General features: G+C 37.5%; 3 protein-coding genes across 3 annotated transcripts in view; all 3 read right to left on the bottom strand.

Annotated features, from left to right (window-relative positions):
• Nucleotides 1-647: 647 nt before the first annotated feature.
• LOC119798696 lies at nucleotides 648-16,846 on the bottom strand. The gene is made up of 7 exons (XM_038308266.1): nucleotides 16,582-16,846; nucleotides 15,502-15,548; nucleotides 2,754-3,107; nucleotides 1,542-1,595; nucleotides 1,350-1,452; nucleotides 1,174-1,267; nucleotides 648-1,089 (listed from the first exon to the last, which is right to left on the bottom strand). Exons 2-7 carry the CDS (start codon nucleotides 15,539-15,541, stop codon nucleotides 1,024-1,026), a joined length of 711 nt encoding a protein of 236 aa, XP_038164194.1. The 5' UTR covers nucleotides 15,542-15,548; nucleotides 16,582-16,846; the 3' UTR covers nucleotides 648-1,023.
• LOC119798687 (myelin-oligodendrocyte glycoprotein-like) overlaps nucleotides 13,840-18,003 on the bottom strand; it is a 153,548-nt gene continuing 149,384 nt past the window's right edge. Inside the window, exon 5 of the transcript XR_005282748.1 lies at nucleotides 13,840-14,258. The gene's annotated coding sequence lies outside the window, so the exon portion shown is untranslated. The remainder of the gene's footprint in view (nucleotides 14,259-18,003) is intronic.
• On the bottom strand, nucleotides 14,268-15,494 carry LOC119798688. The gene is made up of 4 exons (XM_038308258.1): nucleotides 14,902-15,494; nucleotides 14,772-14,831; nucleotides 14,596-14,687; nucleotides 14,268-14,510 (listed from the first exon to the last, which is right to left on the bottom strand). The coding sequence occupies exons 1-4, from the start codon at nucleotides 15,350-15,352 to the stop codon at nucleotides 14,502-14,504; spliced, it is 612 nt and encodes a 203-aa protein (XP_038164186.1). The 5' UTR covers nucleotides 15,353-15,494; the 3' UTR covers nucleotides 14,268-14,501.

The raw sequence follows: 18,003 nt of genomic DNA, 5'->3' as shown, positions 1-18,003 counted from the left end.
CAGTGTTAAATCCAGTTTGGTTAGCACCTGAGCCTAGCATCTTTTGAGAACCTTTGTTGCTCTTGAGTCCTGATAGGATTCTAATCCTTTTGTCTCTGCTTTCAGGAATCCAGTTTTTCCCTTGTGAGCTCTGGATGAGCTTAACCTGCCGAGCCTGCCCTCTGAGCCAAACCTGAAGACTCTTCTCTGGATTCCCATGCAGCTCTGGACTAAGAGCTGGAAACCAAAACCAAGGTCTGCCCTCAAGCTAGAAGTAAGACGCTGAAGCGGTTATTGGACTCTGCTGAACTAAACAGTCTCTGGACCCAACAGTTCCTCTCTCAAAGCCAAACCCGGACTTCTCAAGGTATAAACCCGAAACTTTCAAACTCAAATTCAACTGCTTCCAAACTAACTGAACTGTCTCCCACACAGACTCCAGTGAACCTGCCCCCAGGCCTGAACCAGTTCCTGTGTTTATTCCATGTGCTTGTGATCAATAAAACTTGTTAAACTTTTCATCCGTTTCCATGGTGTTCTGCATACTGGGCTTTTCTGAAAGCCATCATGACACAAAATATTTTTTTATACAGACCAACCATTAACAATTTCAAAGGAACTTAAAAGAATTTTTATTATTTTACTAGTATTATTTTACAAACTGTAGTCCTGTTGTGTTTATTGTTTATACTTCCGGGTCTAGACTGGACAGTGAAACGGGAGCAGCAGCGGAAAATGAGCATGTACTGCATGGTAATAATGACACATAGATGCTCCGCCTCGGAGAGCAATATACTCCGATCCACAAACCTGCTTCTGTAAATCTTCAAGGCACCTTAATGTTGTCAGAATATCTTGTTTTATCACAGTGGCTGATAAATGTTCAGTCCATTCAGAACAGGTGCTTCAGCTTTTAAAGTTCTCCAAGAGTTTGTGCTCCAAGCAGAATCCATGAGGCATGAAGAAGAAATCAGACTTGACCTCCGAGTTTTCTGTTAATTTCTAGTTTCTTCTAAAATCTGTCATCTCCATGATGATGAGGTTTCATCGAGCTCTGTTCTGAAGGTCCAGGAGGTTCCTGCAGCATCTAAATGCAGTCAGAGGAAGATCCTGCAGGAGAACAAAGAGAACCAGTCAGAACCTGAACTTAGATCCCAGTTTAAGATCAGATGAGCATCTGCAGAGCAGACTAACCAGATATTGTCCAGGAGGGTTAGGCTGCTGGTTTGAATCCCTCTCTGCAGAGTTCCTGTCTGCATGAACACAGATCTGCTGCAGAGGACAGAACCTGGAGGAAGAATTGGATCAATTAAACACGTGATGGAGAGAAACTAAAGAACAGCAGGAAGTTCTGATCATTTCTGACTTACTTGCTGTTTTTAGGGAACTTTCTAAAGTAACACAGGAAACCAACCAAGAAGAAGAAGAAGATAACAGCAGAAAGTAAACAGAGTAGCAGCCTGGAGCGCCGACCTGAAATGAAAGAAATAATGAAGACCTAAACAGAAGCATCGGGTTTATAAAGGAGGCTGAGATGGTTCTGGTTGGACCTGCAGACTCACCGGTTCTAATGGTCTCTACCTCTGGGGTTGGACTGGTTCTCTGAGGAACTGTCTCTGTTAAAAGAATAAATGTCATGAAATCAGGAAGAGCCCATTATCCAGATTACAGGTGGTTTTAAGCTTTAATTTCTCTTCAGGGTCAATAGAATATTTTTCAATTAAGCTTTTCCTAGATTTTCTCTAGACTTTGGAGCAAACAGTCTTCAGGAGAGATAAAAAAAAACAAAACAATCATTAAGCAAATACACGATGTTCAACCTAAGAATCAAAATTCTTAAATGTTCAGATACTCCTAGGTTCCTCAGTCTGATCAGTGACCAATCAGGGTTTAAAGTGACACTGTAATGTTAGAGACAGGAAATGATTGTTCAACATTCAGCACTTGGTGCACATACAGTTCTGGATTTTGTCCTGTCCTGATTTTGTCTAAGAATTCAACTTTATGATGTTACAGTAACTTCTGATACCAACTGTTGTTAAATTAGCATTTTTCAATGACAGCATCACTCTCTCTCTTTCTGCACATTTACCATCAGGTGAAGCTTGGCCAAAAAAAAAAAGAGCTGAATGGCTGGCTGTGTGTTCATTAGTGCTGCAACTAACAATTATTATGCAAATTGATCATTATATTATTTAATCAATTAATAATCAGATTGATTATTTTTTTCTGGTGTTACTGCTGGGCTGCTCAGTGGAACAGTGGGTAGCACTGCTGCCTTGGAGTAAGAAGGTTCTGGGTTCTCTCTGGGTACTCCGGCTTCCTCCCACAGTCCAAAAACAAGGCTGTTAGGTTAATCGGCTCATCTAAATCCTCCTTAGTTGTGAGTGTGTGAGTGAATGATTCTGTATCTCTGTGTTGCCCTGCGATGGACTGGCAACCTGTCCAGGGTGGACCCTGCCTCTTGCCTGTACACAGCTGGAGATAGGCACCAGCACCCCTAGTGACCCCACTTCAGATAAGCATGACGGATGGATGGATGTTACTGCTAAGTGAGTTCCTCTGTCAGCTAAAGGCCCATTTTAGAGTCTTCACACTCCAGTTAACAATTATTCGTTTAATAAATTAGCGGAAGATTAATTCAATAATCAATTGATCTGAGTGTTTTAGCCCGTGTTCATTAGACATAATTTTGTCCCACTGGAACATTTTATTGTGGATCTTAGGCAACATTAAATAACCTGGTTCTACTGGGACCTGATCAGTGAACTCACCACTGACTGTGATGTTGCAGTCTGCAGAACCCCACCCATAGTCAGTCCTGATGTTACACACATACAGTCCAGAATCTTCAGTCCTCAGTCTGGACAGATGGAATCTGATCCGTCCTTCTCTGAGGACGTCTTTGTCCATCTGGACTCGTCCTTTAAAGTGTTCATCAGTAAACTCTGTCTCTTTAATATCTTCATAGACTGAATAGAGGACTATTTCTCTGGGAAGAGTCAACACGCAGCAGTAGATGGTCCTGGTTCTGTTGGGTCTGGTGGTGAAGGTCCACTCCAGAGTGATGTTGTGGTTCTCCTCTGCCTGATAGGAGCTCTGTGTCACATTCACTACAAATGTTGCTGCTGAGGAGACAGAGAGGGAAAGAGAGGAGCAGACACACTGAGAACTGGAACATGGGAGTCTTTAAACTCCATTTCTAGAGGTTTCTGTCTCATGATGGTCTCTGTGCTGTCAGAGCTCTGCTTGATTCTCTTCTAGTCAAACTGCTTGATCAAATGCAGCTGGAGGATTGAAGTGTTACCTTCACTGATAGTGTTACCTTCACTGATTATTGATGGATTTAGAACAAAGAGAAGATGGAAACTCACCACAAGGACATGAGTTGATGATGATGAGCAGCATTATCATCTTCTCCCTGAGAGAAGAGACAGGGGAGAAGAATCAGCAACACGTCAGGCTGTGAGTTAAAGTGTAAATGTGTAAATTTATTCTTTAGCAGCAAAAAGGGAATAAAACAATTTGCAAGAAGAAAAAAAATACAAATGATAAACAGAGGAGAGTAACTAAAGTTTCTTAAAACTAAAATACATAAGAGTCAAATGAGCATCTATTATCAGATCTCTAAGTGAAACATTCCTGTAGGATTTAGAAAAAACAAAATATGCCTTTAAAATCATGAAAGAAGATAAATTAAGTATGAGAACTATTCATAATTAAACAATTAGAAAAATTTAATAACCAATAAACAGAGTCACTTTGTGCAGTAGAACATGGTGGGTCTGCCTTCATCTCCATCATTTCATCTATTTCTGAAGGAGATATACAAAGGTGCTCATTCTGAGCTCCTAAAAGCTCAGAGCTGCTCAAAGAGACCTGAAAGCATGAAAGCAGCATGATGACAACACAAGAACAATGTGGAAAAGAACTGGTCTAAGTCTACAACAAAATGACTGGGATTCCACGCTGGTATGACCAATATGGACACAGAAGGAAACTTCTGTTTGCAAACAGTGATGTTGATAAATAAATATATTGGACAATTTCTACCTGTGGTTTGAAACCCCAGAGGAAATGGATATGCGGCTGACCAGCGGTGTTGTAGAGGGTCGCACTGGGTTAACACGGTGATTTCATCGTCTATCAGACGCGCGCTTCAAAACACTCCAAGTCGCTTCTTGTAATTGCAATCATCAATTTATTCCATTTGGTCGTCATAATCCAGACTTTACATTGACTGACACATACTGACCAGGCTAAACCATTCTATGATGCCAAAAATAAAGCGACAATACAGCACGATCAACAGAAATTACGACCACCACCGGCGCACCCGTTTCTTCATTCATAAATTCAGCGCGCCAGAATGACTCCCATTCATACCTTAGTGACACTCACGCCCACCTTAGACACACCCACCACCCAGGTGTCAAGCCGTGTGCTGCTGTCACATTAGTAATTTCTTATTTTGATCATATGGCTCTTACAGGAATTATTGGGATATTTTGCAGGAGGGCTGTCAAACTAGTTCCAGGCAATGTAGCTTCTGGTTTTCCTACCAACCAATCAGTAGAACTCCAGTCACATTACACACTGACCCAATTCATATTTTTTTTCAATGATTTAACTTCAAACTGATTTCACCACGGTCCCCCAGCTCCTTTCAGAACTCCTCCTTTACAGGTGATTTCTTTCAGGTAATCATGCAGTTAGCAATGTGAATCATTCCTCCCACCAACACACACATGCTGGTGCTGGTGGGAGGAATGGTGCACACACATGCCAGCCTGCACCTCCGGCGAGAGTCAAGTCAATGAAATTATAAATTAGTTTAAAACACTTCAACAGAAATTATTACAGGAGATGAATAAACTTTATTTATCTTTTGCCTTTTAAGAAACTCCATTATAGTAACAGACCTCTAGAAATTTAGATGAATCCAGGTCATTAATAACAGTATAATAACAGCTAAAATTAAACCCAGCAGTTTTTACCTTTAACAGGAATCCAGTCCAAAACCCAGCAGATGATTTAAGTCAGACAACGGCTGAAGATAATTTGATAGAGAAATGCTGCTGCTGCTTCTACATCACAATCCACACACAGGAATTCCTGTATTCACATGATGAGGCCACACCCAAAACACACCCAGTCAGTCAAAAGTGACAACTTTTAGTTTTGCTTTCACCTATAGGGTGTTGTTTACTGTATATGGGAACAATTCCCTGGTATGTGTTAATTATAACCTAACCCTGACATCAAAACAGCAATGAAAAAGAGATTGGGATAATAAAGAACAATTTAGTCAATAAGAGCAGCAATAATTCACTATATTTTACTCAGGTAATGGCATACCCGATACTGGCCTATGCTTCTGGAGAGGGGAGTCGTTAGGGTCATTGTTTGCCTGGCTGACCAGGGGAGATGTTTTGGTCCCTTGCATGGCGATGAGGATTATGATAGCGGGAGTAACATAAAGTACATTTACACTTGTGCTAATTAAAAAAAAAGACAACCTTGATTTCTTTATCTGCATGGTATATAGTAATTAGTTCATTTACCCAAAATCAGATAGGTATCTGTTGTCAGCTGAGGAGCTCAGGCCAAATATGGGATTGCATTAAACTGAGAAATAATGGATCTCTACCTGAGATTACATCCAGGATGGATGTGTAGAAGGGCAGAGGGTTTCATGTTTTTAACCAGTCAGAGCAGTGTGGCTCACACATCTGTCAACACAGATGACTTCAGTTATGCAGCCTTAACACTTTTAAAGAGTTTAAATCCTCAAGAACCAGTAGATCTGCTCACTGTTGCTTCTTCTTCCACAGACGATGGTTTACTTAGGGACTGTCAACAAATTTCCTTCCGAACACTCTTGGGAAATAAAAATAAATAAATTCCCTGTCTTGTGACCAACTGAAACAAATACAACAGTAAATTGTGATTGTAGATTACATGAATGAGGCACATCTATTTTTATGTAATTTTAATAATTTTTTTATTTTTTCAGAATGCTGTTGTTTTTTTTCCTTCAATAGCTCCTAGGTGTTGTGGACAACGGACTCAAAATCTGTTTCGAAATTGTTCTACTAGACTTTATGGAGGAGGAACACTTATTAAATTACATTCTAAGCCTTTTTTTAGGAGTCAAAACTTTGTGTTTTTTCAATATCTTTCAGGTTAAGATATAAATATTAAATATGTAATACATTATTATATGAATATAGAATAAAATACATCAACACTCTGAAGTTGGTTTTAGTGTTGAAATAAAAATGTATATCAGGTTCTGTTTTACAAGGGTTTTTCCAACTAATTTGTTTCACATTATTAATTGTCATGAAGGTTTCATACAGCAAAAAAACATGACGACTTTAAAATGATTTAAAATTTACATTTTTTAGGTGGATGGGGAGGTGAATCTGCACAGATGTTTCTCTACACTATACCTGCAACTGGGTTTGATGTTCCATGTCGTCATCTTCCTTACAGTATCTTACACACTGCTGTGAGAAGCTGGATTGTTCCTGAGGCCTCCTTGCATAATCTGCATCTGGGCTCCTCCCTGTCATCTCATAACCGGTTGTTCAGGATCTTTTTGCGCTACACTGCTTTGTGTGTTTTGGGTCATTTATGCCCTGCATCTCAGCTATCCTGTGAAGTGTACCATTTTTTTGAGTTCATTCAAATGTTTTACTAAAGCTAGAAGATGAAAGAAAGAAAATCAAGCCAACTGTTTTACACAGTGTGTGATTTGGAGATTGATTTTCTAAGTATTATAATATTCTGTGATTTTTTTTATTTCAGAAAGCTTTGTTTGTGTTTGATTTCCTGTAGGTCAGTATGTTGGAAAGTAAAAGAATGATTCAAAATTGGTCAAAATGTAGCTATACTGTCAAGCATTTTTCTTGTATTGTGAGATGGTGTGGTGGATCCTTCTACCTCCTCCACAAAGTTTGTGTACTTTCATAGTTCCTATTTAGTTCCACATTTAGTTTGGTATTTCATTTAGATGTATATTTTCTAATGGGTGCACAATTTAGTTAATGTCTGAATGGTTTAACTCTCACTTGTTCTTTTTTTTTTTTTAGGTTCTGCAAATGCAGATCAGCTGGAGGTGGAAGCCAGGAACAAACCATTTTCCCAAGAACTGAGAGGGGAATTTTTTTAAAGTTTACTTTAGTTATTTTGTCACCTTAAAGGAATAGTACACCCAAAACATGATTAGCCTTCATTTTCTACTCACCCCCATGCTGAACAACACTCTGGAGTACTTTTTTGATATCTCAAATGCATCTGGAGATCTGGGAGGCTTCTTGCTGTCTGCTGACATTCAAATAATGGAGGTCTATGGCGCCCGAGGCAGAAAGGTCCATAAAAGTCCACAAAAAACATGTCAATATTCCTCCATACTGCTCGTCCAATGTATTCCAAGTGTCCTGAGTGGGTAGCGTCCAGAATTTACTCGAAACGAAGTCATTTAGAATGCTTTTAGAGCATAAACAGTAGTGTATAGGATTTCCTAGAAGCGCGCACATGCGCGTTCACGAGCCTACGGAAACCGCGGCAGACCAAACCAGATGAAAGTGCGCATTCAGCGTCTGCTCTTGATAATGCAAGCGTAGAAGAAGAAATGTGCTGTTTACCTGTGCAAAGAAAGAAACAACGAAAGAAAAATGTCTGAGGACTTCAGTGTTGAGGAAGAGCATGAGTTCTTTGCCGAGCTGAATGCGCACTTTCATCTGGTTTGGTCTGCCGCGGTTTCCGTAGACTCATGAACGCGCTTTCAGGAAATCCTATACACTACTGTTTATGCTCTAAAAACATTCTAAATGACTTCGTTTCTAGTAAATTCTGGATGCTACCCACTCAGGACACTTGGAATACATTGGACGAGCAGTATGGAGGAATATTGACACGTTTTTTGGACTTTTATGGACCTTTCTGTCTCGGTCACCATAGACCTCCATTATTTGAATGTCAGCAGACAGCAAGAAGCCTCCCAGATCTCCAGATGCATTTGAGATATCAAAAAAGTACTCCAGAGTGTTGTTCAGCATGGGGGTGAGTAGAAAATGAAGGCTAATCATGTTTTGGGTGTACTATTCCTTTAATATTAAATTTTTTTGTTTTATTTATGTTTTAGTTTTTAATGGACTTTTTTTTTATTTGATTGATTCTCTGCTATATTGTGCCTCCTTCATGTCGCAATATCCAATTATTTGTGCTAAGTAGTATTAGTTCTGTATGGACTTTTTTTTTTCAAAGTGATTGATTCTCTGTTATATTGTTCCTCCCTCATATAGCAGGTTTAGGTTATTCCACCACTATTTAAGCAGCTTCTGTTCTTTTTCAGTAGGTGAGTTTTTATTTGAGTTCCTGTTCAGTTGACCTCAGTTGAGTTTGGTTATAATCCATTCTATTTATTATCTAAGCCATTTTGTATTGCTTTTGAGCCTTTGTTAAATATTTGACACTATTAAATGAAAGGTTTTTTTTTTTTTCAGTTTTGGAACACCATTTGTCCTTATTCAAATCTGGTCCCTCACAGATGAATGCCTGTTTTCTCATTAGGGTAAAGCTTTAAAGACTTCACATATATTGTAAACTGTTCCAAAGTTACAATAGTAAACTCAATTGTGGCATTTTGATGGCATGTTTAAAAACTGTTACTGAAGTCTTTAGGTATTCTATCTTTTAATAGATCAAACAATTGTGGATGGGGGAAAACATAAACAATTGTCAGTTATTATCTTAAGATTGTGATGGTTTTGGTTGAAACCAAATGACCACTAAATTAATTAGCCTCATAAATATCAGAATTCTTACTGCACAGTATTCTAATTTACTAATACACACAGATATAGTATTTTTCTTTTGTAAATGTAATAATAGGGCAAACATGCATTTTAATGTGTAATTTTCTATGATGTCTTATTTAAAACTATAGTTTATGCTGAAAGAAACACTTCTGTATTTTCTGCATTTGAAGTTAATAAAAAAATTGAAATAAATCTTAGTTTATTGTTGTGTTAGCATTACTTAACTAAACAGAGAAATAAATGAACCAAACTATCTAAAAGGGGAATCATCACTTATGTTGAAACAGGCCTACTGCGACTTTCTCATAGTGTGTGTGTTATACAGCAGCAGATGTGAAAAACTGGCTGTATTCATTATGCTTCATTAGGTCAATTCATTTTAGCTAATTCAACTTTTCTCCTACGATTGGTCAAGACTGACGGCCTTCTTCCCTCCATCAGAAAAGCAAAGCAGTCGTCATAGCGACACAGTGACATCCAATGCGACTGCAGCTATGTAGATGACAAGAAATCCAACATTTGCCCCCTTCTTGAAAATAAACTTATACAGTGAAATAAAACTATTTCAAACATGACTTTCCCTTTTGGAATTGATAGCATTCTATTTTCTTTTTCCCAGACTTATGATTTTCCGTCACATTGATGCAGCAACCCTCGCCGTCACACCAACTCCCAAATTCCAGTGAGGCCGATTACTGTTTGGGATTGGAATCACTGGTTCTATGAAAAATGATTCTCAGAGGTTAAGTATTTAGAGATACTGATTTAGTTGAATCTCAGGAGAAGAGTGATTAGCAGCCAGCTCCTTCTATGCAGAGGTGTCAAGTAATGAAGTACAAATACTTCGTTACTGTACTTAAGTAGCCTACACTTTTTAAGTATCAATACTTTACTCCATTACTTATTTTTCCTCCTTCTTCTGACTTCTACTCATTACATTTTCACACAAGTATCTGTACTTTCTATTCCTTACATTTTTAAAACAAACGTTATTTGTTACTCTTGACTTCGGTTTAATGTTTATAAATATTTATTTCATGTCATGTGCGCCATCCACATCTAGTGAAAACTAGTTTAGTTGGATGAGTCATAGAACGCAAACACTCATTGGTTAGCTAAAGGAAATCATCAGAAGCAAGCAGGTGTTCTTCAAACTGCTAACGTGAATTATCTATTTCATGCTACAATGTTGGATCCAGAAAAAGATGTTGAAATGTCTGAAAGGTCGGACACAGGCGAGAGCGTATCGGGAGATGGAGACCAACAAGACCTCCCTCATCCTTGGCCCTTTCTCAAAGAACTTTTAGAAATAGTCGAAAAATTGAGCTTTCAGTTCATATAGTGGCATCTGGCTGTTTTTTAAAAAAAATGTTACTTTATACTTTTATACTTTAAGTAGTTTTTGGAGCAGTTACTTTTTACTTGAGTAGAGGTCAAGTTGATATTTCAACTTTTACCAGAGTGTTTTTAAACCGCAGAATTTATACTTCTATTTAAGTAACAGATGTGTGAACTTTTGACACCACTGCTTCTATGCCTCAGCTGGTAACTCAGGTGACCAGACACAGGTGTGCTGATCATCTCACTACAGCTACTAGGTAACTGCAGCCTCCAGAAAACACCATTCAGACAGAACATTTTTTTAGTCATGATTTTACCAAGTATTTCATTAAGATTTTTATTAGATTCCCATTACTTAATTAAATTATTAATCAAAATTGAATTTATTTCTCATGACAGAAAATAAATAAAGGCTAAGATCATAACCGGGGTGGGGGTTCCACAAAATATGAACAGGGAGTCCTGTTTTATTAGATGTTGTTCTGATCCCACCACATGGAGACTCATCTTTGTCAGGAATGAGACAGAACTTAGTATTTTTACATAAAAAAGAGAAGTAGGGAGAGAAGTGTAAACAGATGGCTTTAAATTATATTAGACAGCTGAACAGTGACATCTAGTGCCCAAGCTTTGATGCTGCAGAAAACAAAGTATCCATAAAACTTCTTTTTTCTTTACTGAGGTATAATCTGCTCCTACCTGCTCATTCCAGTTTAGATGATCCCCACATGTTATCTGTTTACACCAAAGCTAGGGTTTAAATAAATACAGAACAGCTCAGTTTTTAAAAAGCAGAGGATTTTTAGAATGAATAAGAAGCTTCATAATGAATGTTGTAAACAAACAAACAAACCTCCTGTCATTTTTCCACCCACTGACCAGTCCCAGTCGTACTGTTATGTCTGACTCATACTAAGCCTCTACTAGATGCATGATGGTGCTGAATGCAGAGTTGCAGAGACATTTTGATAGAAAATATTTAAAACCTGATAGAGTCCATGCAGAGTTTCTGTTTGATTATTTTGTTATCCTTCATAAAGTCAATGTGTGTGATTCCTCAGTGAGCCATACTTATGAAATGAGCAGAGGAACAGCTGATGAGCAACCTGTGATAATTATCTAAACCCTCCAGTTAGTGGCATTCACAGGAAAAATAAGAAAAGATCTTTGAAAATGTTGATCTTACTGCAATGATAGTTAACTGAGATAAAATATAAGGAAAAATCTTTGTCTCATTTCTTTCCCCCACATTTCGCAAATGACACAATGTATTTAAAAGAAAAAATGGAGAGTGGATACGAAATAAAGGAGAGAGAAAGAGAGAGACAAAAAAAAACCCATCAGAACAATCGAAATAATAAAGTTTGTACAAATATACCGACTTCAAAAATGTCCAAACAGACAAAATCATCAAAACTAAAACAGCATGACTCTTTTAAAACAATCTATAAATTTATCAACAAGGGAAACTTCATTGATGACTGGAGAACAATAAATCTCATCAAATGAACATTCAAATAATGTTCCTGTTATGCTCCTTGATAAAACAGCGATGTCACGACGTCCATCCAGCACTGATATAGATGACTGCAGATGATCACACTATTATCTTTTTTAAATGTTATTATTAAAGATAAGTGAAATACAAACCGTCATAGAGCACTAAAACAAACTAAACCTAAATAAAACCAAACGCTAGGGTACAGTACAGACGCAAGGAAACAATAAATGATCAGGAAATGCAGAAAACCATTAACTGAGAAAAATAGAGGCTGATGAACTGAGTTGACTTCCTGTCCTTTAAAATTATCAAGGAGCAGTAGTACACTATGAGGTGATCTAGGAAATAAGGAAATGAGATATTTCTCCCTCTCCACTTGCAGCAATGGATTACATAAATTACATAAATAAGGTTCTAGTTTATTTGTACAAAAAATAAAAAAAATTATACATCTGGGCTGTAGTTATTCTGTGTAGCCTATTTCATGTATTTAATCTAGGACTGAAACAATTAATCAGATTAATCATGATTGATTAATGAAATAACCGTCAACAGTTTTAGTAATCAAGTAACCGTTAACTGAATTATAGAGACTCTAAAATGTGCCTTTTAGCTCACAGTGCAAACCGATTAGAGCAGTAGTTAAGTTAAAATTTTAAACAAATATAAACATTTTGCTTTTAAGTAAAAAAAAAATGTTTTTAATCTATCAATATGCTCTAGTTTGATTTTCGTAAAAAATCTTCTTTAAGGAACCTTTTGTTATCTGATTATTAATCGATTAATCTAAAAACTAATTGACAGAAGAAATCGATTTGCAAAATAATTGTAGTTGCAGCCCTGATTTTATGGTAACAAAAGCATGTCTTATATACATCTATAATACATCTAAAGTGGAGATAACAGCCAGCCAGACAAACATGTTAATCAGGCTAACTATACTAGACTGCATGCGGCATCATTGTGAGCTCAAACACAGATCAAAGAATCCAAATACTCATACTGAACAAAATGAAACCCTGAAGGTTCGGACACTTCTCTCTCTACCTGTGCTGCGACATTACCACTCATTGTTTTCCTTAAATTCAGCTTTATCAAATACAAATTGATATTTATATAAATAAAAAACTGCTCCTTAATTTGTAAATAAAATCATTTAGACATCATCTAAAGCACAGAAAGGCCAGCTCCATCACCTTCAAGCTGCCCTGCATCATTATCACTGGATATCTGTGCTTCCTATCATCATATAATGTTACCATTAAATAAGTGTGTTTTTACTATTAAAGGATTAAATGTAACGCAACCTTTTATATCATCCTATGTTACATTCTGTCTGACAGTTAAAATAGCTCCTTATGTCCTTGGATTGAAACAAGGCCAAAGCTACTGACAGAAAACAGAAATCAGCAATGCATCATAGAACCATCACCATTGAGGAAGGAACATTTTTATTTTCTCACACCCGGAATGACTTCGTTCTGCAACAAGCCGCCAGCAGAGGGCGCTGTTGGCCTGTTAATATATCTGACAGGCTAAAAAGGATCAATGAGCTGCAGCTGATCCTCTGGTGGAGAGAAGTTTCAGCAGAAACATATCAGGTAGGTCATTAAAACAAACATTATCACGGATCTGATTATGGAAGAGAACAACCAGAAAAAACATCAAAGTGACTTTAAAGGTAGATAAAACATCTTGGTTAGATTTTAGAGAAGAAAAAACGTTACATCCCCAGGGCTTTGAAAAAGTATTCATTAAAGACAATGAACACTTTCGACCTTTAAGAATCAGCTTCAAGAACTATGAGTGGAAAATTAACTGAAACAATAGATGATGAACTAAAGGATGATCCATCTCTGCTGGGGTTTCTTTCCCATTTATTGATGATAAACTTCCTCATTATTCTTTAGCTCTGCTTTGGTTTCTGCTCTAATAATTTACCAACCAAAGGAATTTAGATTTAGTAAATACTCAAACCAAATAAATCATTTAAAGTCAAAGGAGGAACCTTCAGAAATCTGAAGAAACCAGTATTTATTATCTTTTTCCTGAATCACAGGAAGGAAAAAAAAAATAAAAGATTTATAAATCGGTTTTATATCCAGACTAAAAGAAAGGAGACAACTTCAACATGGAGACAGAACTCTGAAACATTTTAACATTAACTTTATTTTAATAAATATTCTCCAGTGTACATAAAAAAAAAAAAATTTTAGAACATTTAATTACCATGACAACAGTGTTTCTCTGTAGTGGAATGAAGCAGCAAATCCATTTTCCAGAGCCTCTATCAGACCAAACTAGACCAGTGAGTCTGTCATGTTTCTGTTTAGTCATCAGTCAGGTTCTGATCCTCTGCTCCATCATTTTAGGTGCTTCAAGTAGTAAAATAAGTTCAACTCTGTTCATATGTCAGAGAGTTTGGTTCTCAGAGTCTCTAAAAACATCACAGTGACTTGACTTAAAATCTATGTTGAAATCACTGCAGATGTTCTAACAGAAATACATTTTTTTTTTAAATCCCTGAAAAAGCTTCAGTTCAACCAGGACATTTGATAATTTGTTGATCTGAAGGATTCCTGCAGAGTCTGACAGCAAACATGGAGAACCTTTGATCGTTTTACCTTTATTACCTGATAACCCCTCATTATCAGTCCAGCTGCAGGGTCACCTGGTTCCATTGAAAGGCCTCTGACTGATCCTGAACACTGTGTCCATCTCCAGGATGCTGCAGCTTCTAAGCTGAATCTGAGCCTTTAACGTCTGCAGTAGAGAAGAATGAATGGAGCTCCCATTTAAATAAACACTAGTCTGCCCTTGAACAAAGCAGCCAAAACTGCAAGACAGAGGATTCAGCCAAACTGTAAAACAAAAATCAAACAAGATTATTTAATTAATCGTGTTTATACAAGAAAAGCTGACATATTTTAATTATTTCTGACCTACTTCTTGTTTGTCTTTCAATCTATGGCTGAGTAAACTTAGACAAACGATGAAGAAACTCAAGGGGAAAATGAGGAGCAGTCTGGACCGACCATCTGGAATAAAAGAAAAACATCAGAATAAACAAAATGTAATGTAATATTTAGGTTGTTATCAGCTGTTTGGACCTGTGGACCCACCAGAACTGCTGGGTTCATCCTGTGGGGTCGGATTGATGAGGCTTCTGTGAGGAACCGACTCTGTTGAAGATAAAGATGAAATATCAAACCTGGAAAAGCTTCATCAGAATCTACTGGGACCTGAACTCACCAGTCACTGTAACGTTGCAGTCTGCAGAGCCCCTCCCATAGTCAGTCCTGATGTTACACACATAGAGTCCAGAGTCTTCAGTCCTCAGTCTGGACAGATGGAATCTGATCCGTCCTTCTCTGAGGACGTCTTTGTCCATCTGGACTCGTCCTTTAAAGTGTTCATCACTAAACTCTGACTCTTCAACATCTTCATGTACCCGATAGAGGACTATTTCTCTGGGAAGAGTCAACACGCTGCAGTAGATGGTCCTGGTTCTGCTGGGTCTGGTGGTGAAGGTCCACTCCAGAGTGATGTTGTGGTTCTCCTCTGCCTGATAGGAGCTCTGTGTCACATTCACTACAAATGTTGCTGCTGAGGAGACAGAGAGGGAAAGAGAGGAGCAGTGAGACACACTGAGAACTGGAACATGGGAGTCTTTAAACTCCATCTCTACAGGTTTCTGTCTCATGATGGTCTCTGTGCTGTCAGAGCTCTGCTTGATTCTCTTCTAGTCAAACTGCTTGATCAAATGCAGCTGGAGGATTGAAGTGTTACCTTCACTGACAGACTTTCACTGATTATTGATGGATTTAGAACAAAGAGAAGATGGAAACTCACCACAGAGACATGAGTTGATGATGATGAGCAGCAGGATCATCTTCTCCCTGAGAGAGGACACAGAGAAAAAAAATCAGAAACATCAGGCTGTGAGTATATTCCTCGTTTTATCTGGAGGTTATCTCTGTAGCAGCAGAAAAGACACAGTAATTGACAAGAAAAAAAAGATAGAGGAGAAAAACAACAGTTTCTCAAAACCAAAAAATACTAATTAAAATGAAAAATCAAAGCTCTAGGAGAACTCTAAAGATTTGGACTGTTTCAGAACCTTCATTACCTGCCGTGATGTAATAAGATCATTTTAGAGCAGATGACAGAGATGACTCACTAGTTAAATTCAATAATACTTCATTAATCCCAAATGGAAAATAAATTATGATAATATTCATTAATAACAATTAAATGTTCCAATTCCAATGTGACCCGTCTGCTGTGGCCCTTGGTTTTATTTACAGGAATCAGATTGCTGGATTAGTGTCCTATATATATATATATATATATATATATATATATATATATATATATATATATATATATATATATATATATATATATATATGTGTATATATATATATATATATATATATATATATATATATATATATATATATATATATATATATATATATATATATAATATAGTATGTATTATATGTAATATGTAGTATTACAATATGTAATACAGTCTTTCACACCTCTGTTAAGGGTCTAAACTTCCAGTTGTTAACTAGTAAATACAGCTCAGAGTTAGTTTCTCTCCATATTTAATGTGAACAATGGGAGGTGAGATGAAGCAGCAAAAAGTAGTATACTTAAAGTAAATTCTATAAAGAATACTTAAGTATAAGTATAAGTTTAGAAAGTATACTGAACAATGTACTTTTAGTGTAATTGAAGTATTAATAAAGTAATGCTTCTTCGAACTAAATTGGGACAATTGTTAAGTATATGAAATACAGTTTAGAATAAGTCAACTCTAAGTGCACTGCCTGATTTTAAGTATGAAATTAGTGCACTTTTAGTATACTGGAATAAAGTACTTTTTGCTAAGCAGCAGAGGGAAGTGAAGCAGAGGTTTACCTTGAACCTGAGTCCAGGACAGGTAGAGGCAGAAGGTGGAGGTCCAGAAGGGAAACCTGAGCAGAGACTCCATCAGATCCAGAATAGGTCCCAACATGTACCGCTCCCTTTGCTCCTTCTGCTCTACGTCTGCTGTTGCTACTCTTTACTCTGTCACTGCATATAAATGTTGAACGCTGGGCGGGGCCTCTTTTGCCTGGCAACCAATAAACAGGTTCAACAACTGTCGCTGCCTTTGATCCGGTAGCAGCAGGATTCAAAGTGCTCTAAGCTGCTCCTTAGAGCCTCTCTGGTGTTCCTCATCCATCCATGCTGTCTTCTGGATCTTCTCCCCCAGTTTCTCTCTCTTCTCCTCGGAGCCTGGAGCTCTCTGCAGCGGCCATCCTTCAAAGCATTGACCTCTGCGGTTCCTGCTTCTCCTCTCGCTAGAAAATGTCCTCATGTCCATCAGAAATATAAAGGAGTGTTGGTAGATGGCTTTCATTCCAGTCTGTTTACATTTAACGGCACAAAAACAGCTCGGAAACAAACCAGGTGACGATCGGAGAGTTGTACAACAGAAAGTGTGCATGCGTGATTTTTTTCCCAAATCACAGGTTGCTAATCAAAGGGGTTGTTTGATTTCCTACACGTCGTGGAACGTTTCCAGATGTTAAAAAAACAGAACCAAAAAACAACACACCGCTCGCGCTGGGAGAGGACTTATAATAAATGACGCCAACATCAATCCACACTGATGTTGGCATGTAGCAAATGTCTATCACACAGCTTTATCTTGACTCAAAAGACGCCATAGTTAGAAAGCAAATTTTAAACCATCAGACAGAATTTATTTACCAGGCTGGATAAACTGGTCTGTGTGACAGCTAAATGCAGAATAAAGTTTTCTCAGCTTTGTTTGGTACTGTAGCATTGGAGTCTGTGAATGTACTCTTTGGGTGTCAAATCCACTATAGGAGTTCAGAGTTGATAGTTATTTCTTTTTCCATTTTTAGTATGTAAGGGTCTAAACTTCCAGTTGTTAACTAGTAAATACTGCTCAGAGTTAGTTTCTCTCCATATTTAGTATGTAACACTATTTTTAACAGTCAATTTTAATTACTAACATGTGGCACCTCAGAGTTATATCTGTCCATTAAGAGCTAAATTAACACTTTCTTTGAACAGAGTCTACTAACACCGTATTATTTAACACTTTTCAATTTGCTGTGGCAGCTTCATAACAGCTCAAATTAAATCCAGCAGTTTTTACCTTCAACAGGAATCCAGACCAAAAACCAGCAGATGATTAAAGTCAGACATGTTGAACGGCTGAAGAGAATCTGATAGAGAACTGCTGCTGCTGCTTCTACCATCACAGTCCGCACACACGCTGACACAACCTTTCTAGTACTCGTTGTCCATTGGGCAAGTGTGAAGTAA

The sequence above is a fragment of the Cyprinodon tularosa genome, unplaced genomic scaffold, assembly GCF_016077235.1.
Source record: "Cyprinodon tularosa strain WSP-4 unplaced genomic scaffold, ASM1607723v1 ctg633, whole genome shotgun sequence".
Lineage (NCBI taxonomy): Eukaryota > Metazoa > Chordata > Actinopteri > Cyprinodontiformes > Cyprinodontidae > Cyprinodon > Cyprinodon tularosa.
This window is presented reverse-complemented; position numbering and strand designations above follow the sequence as displayed.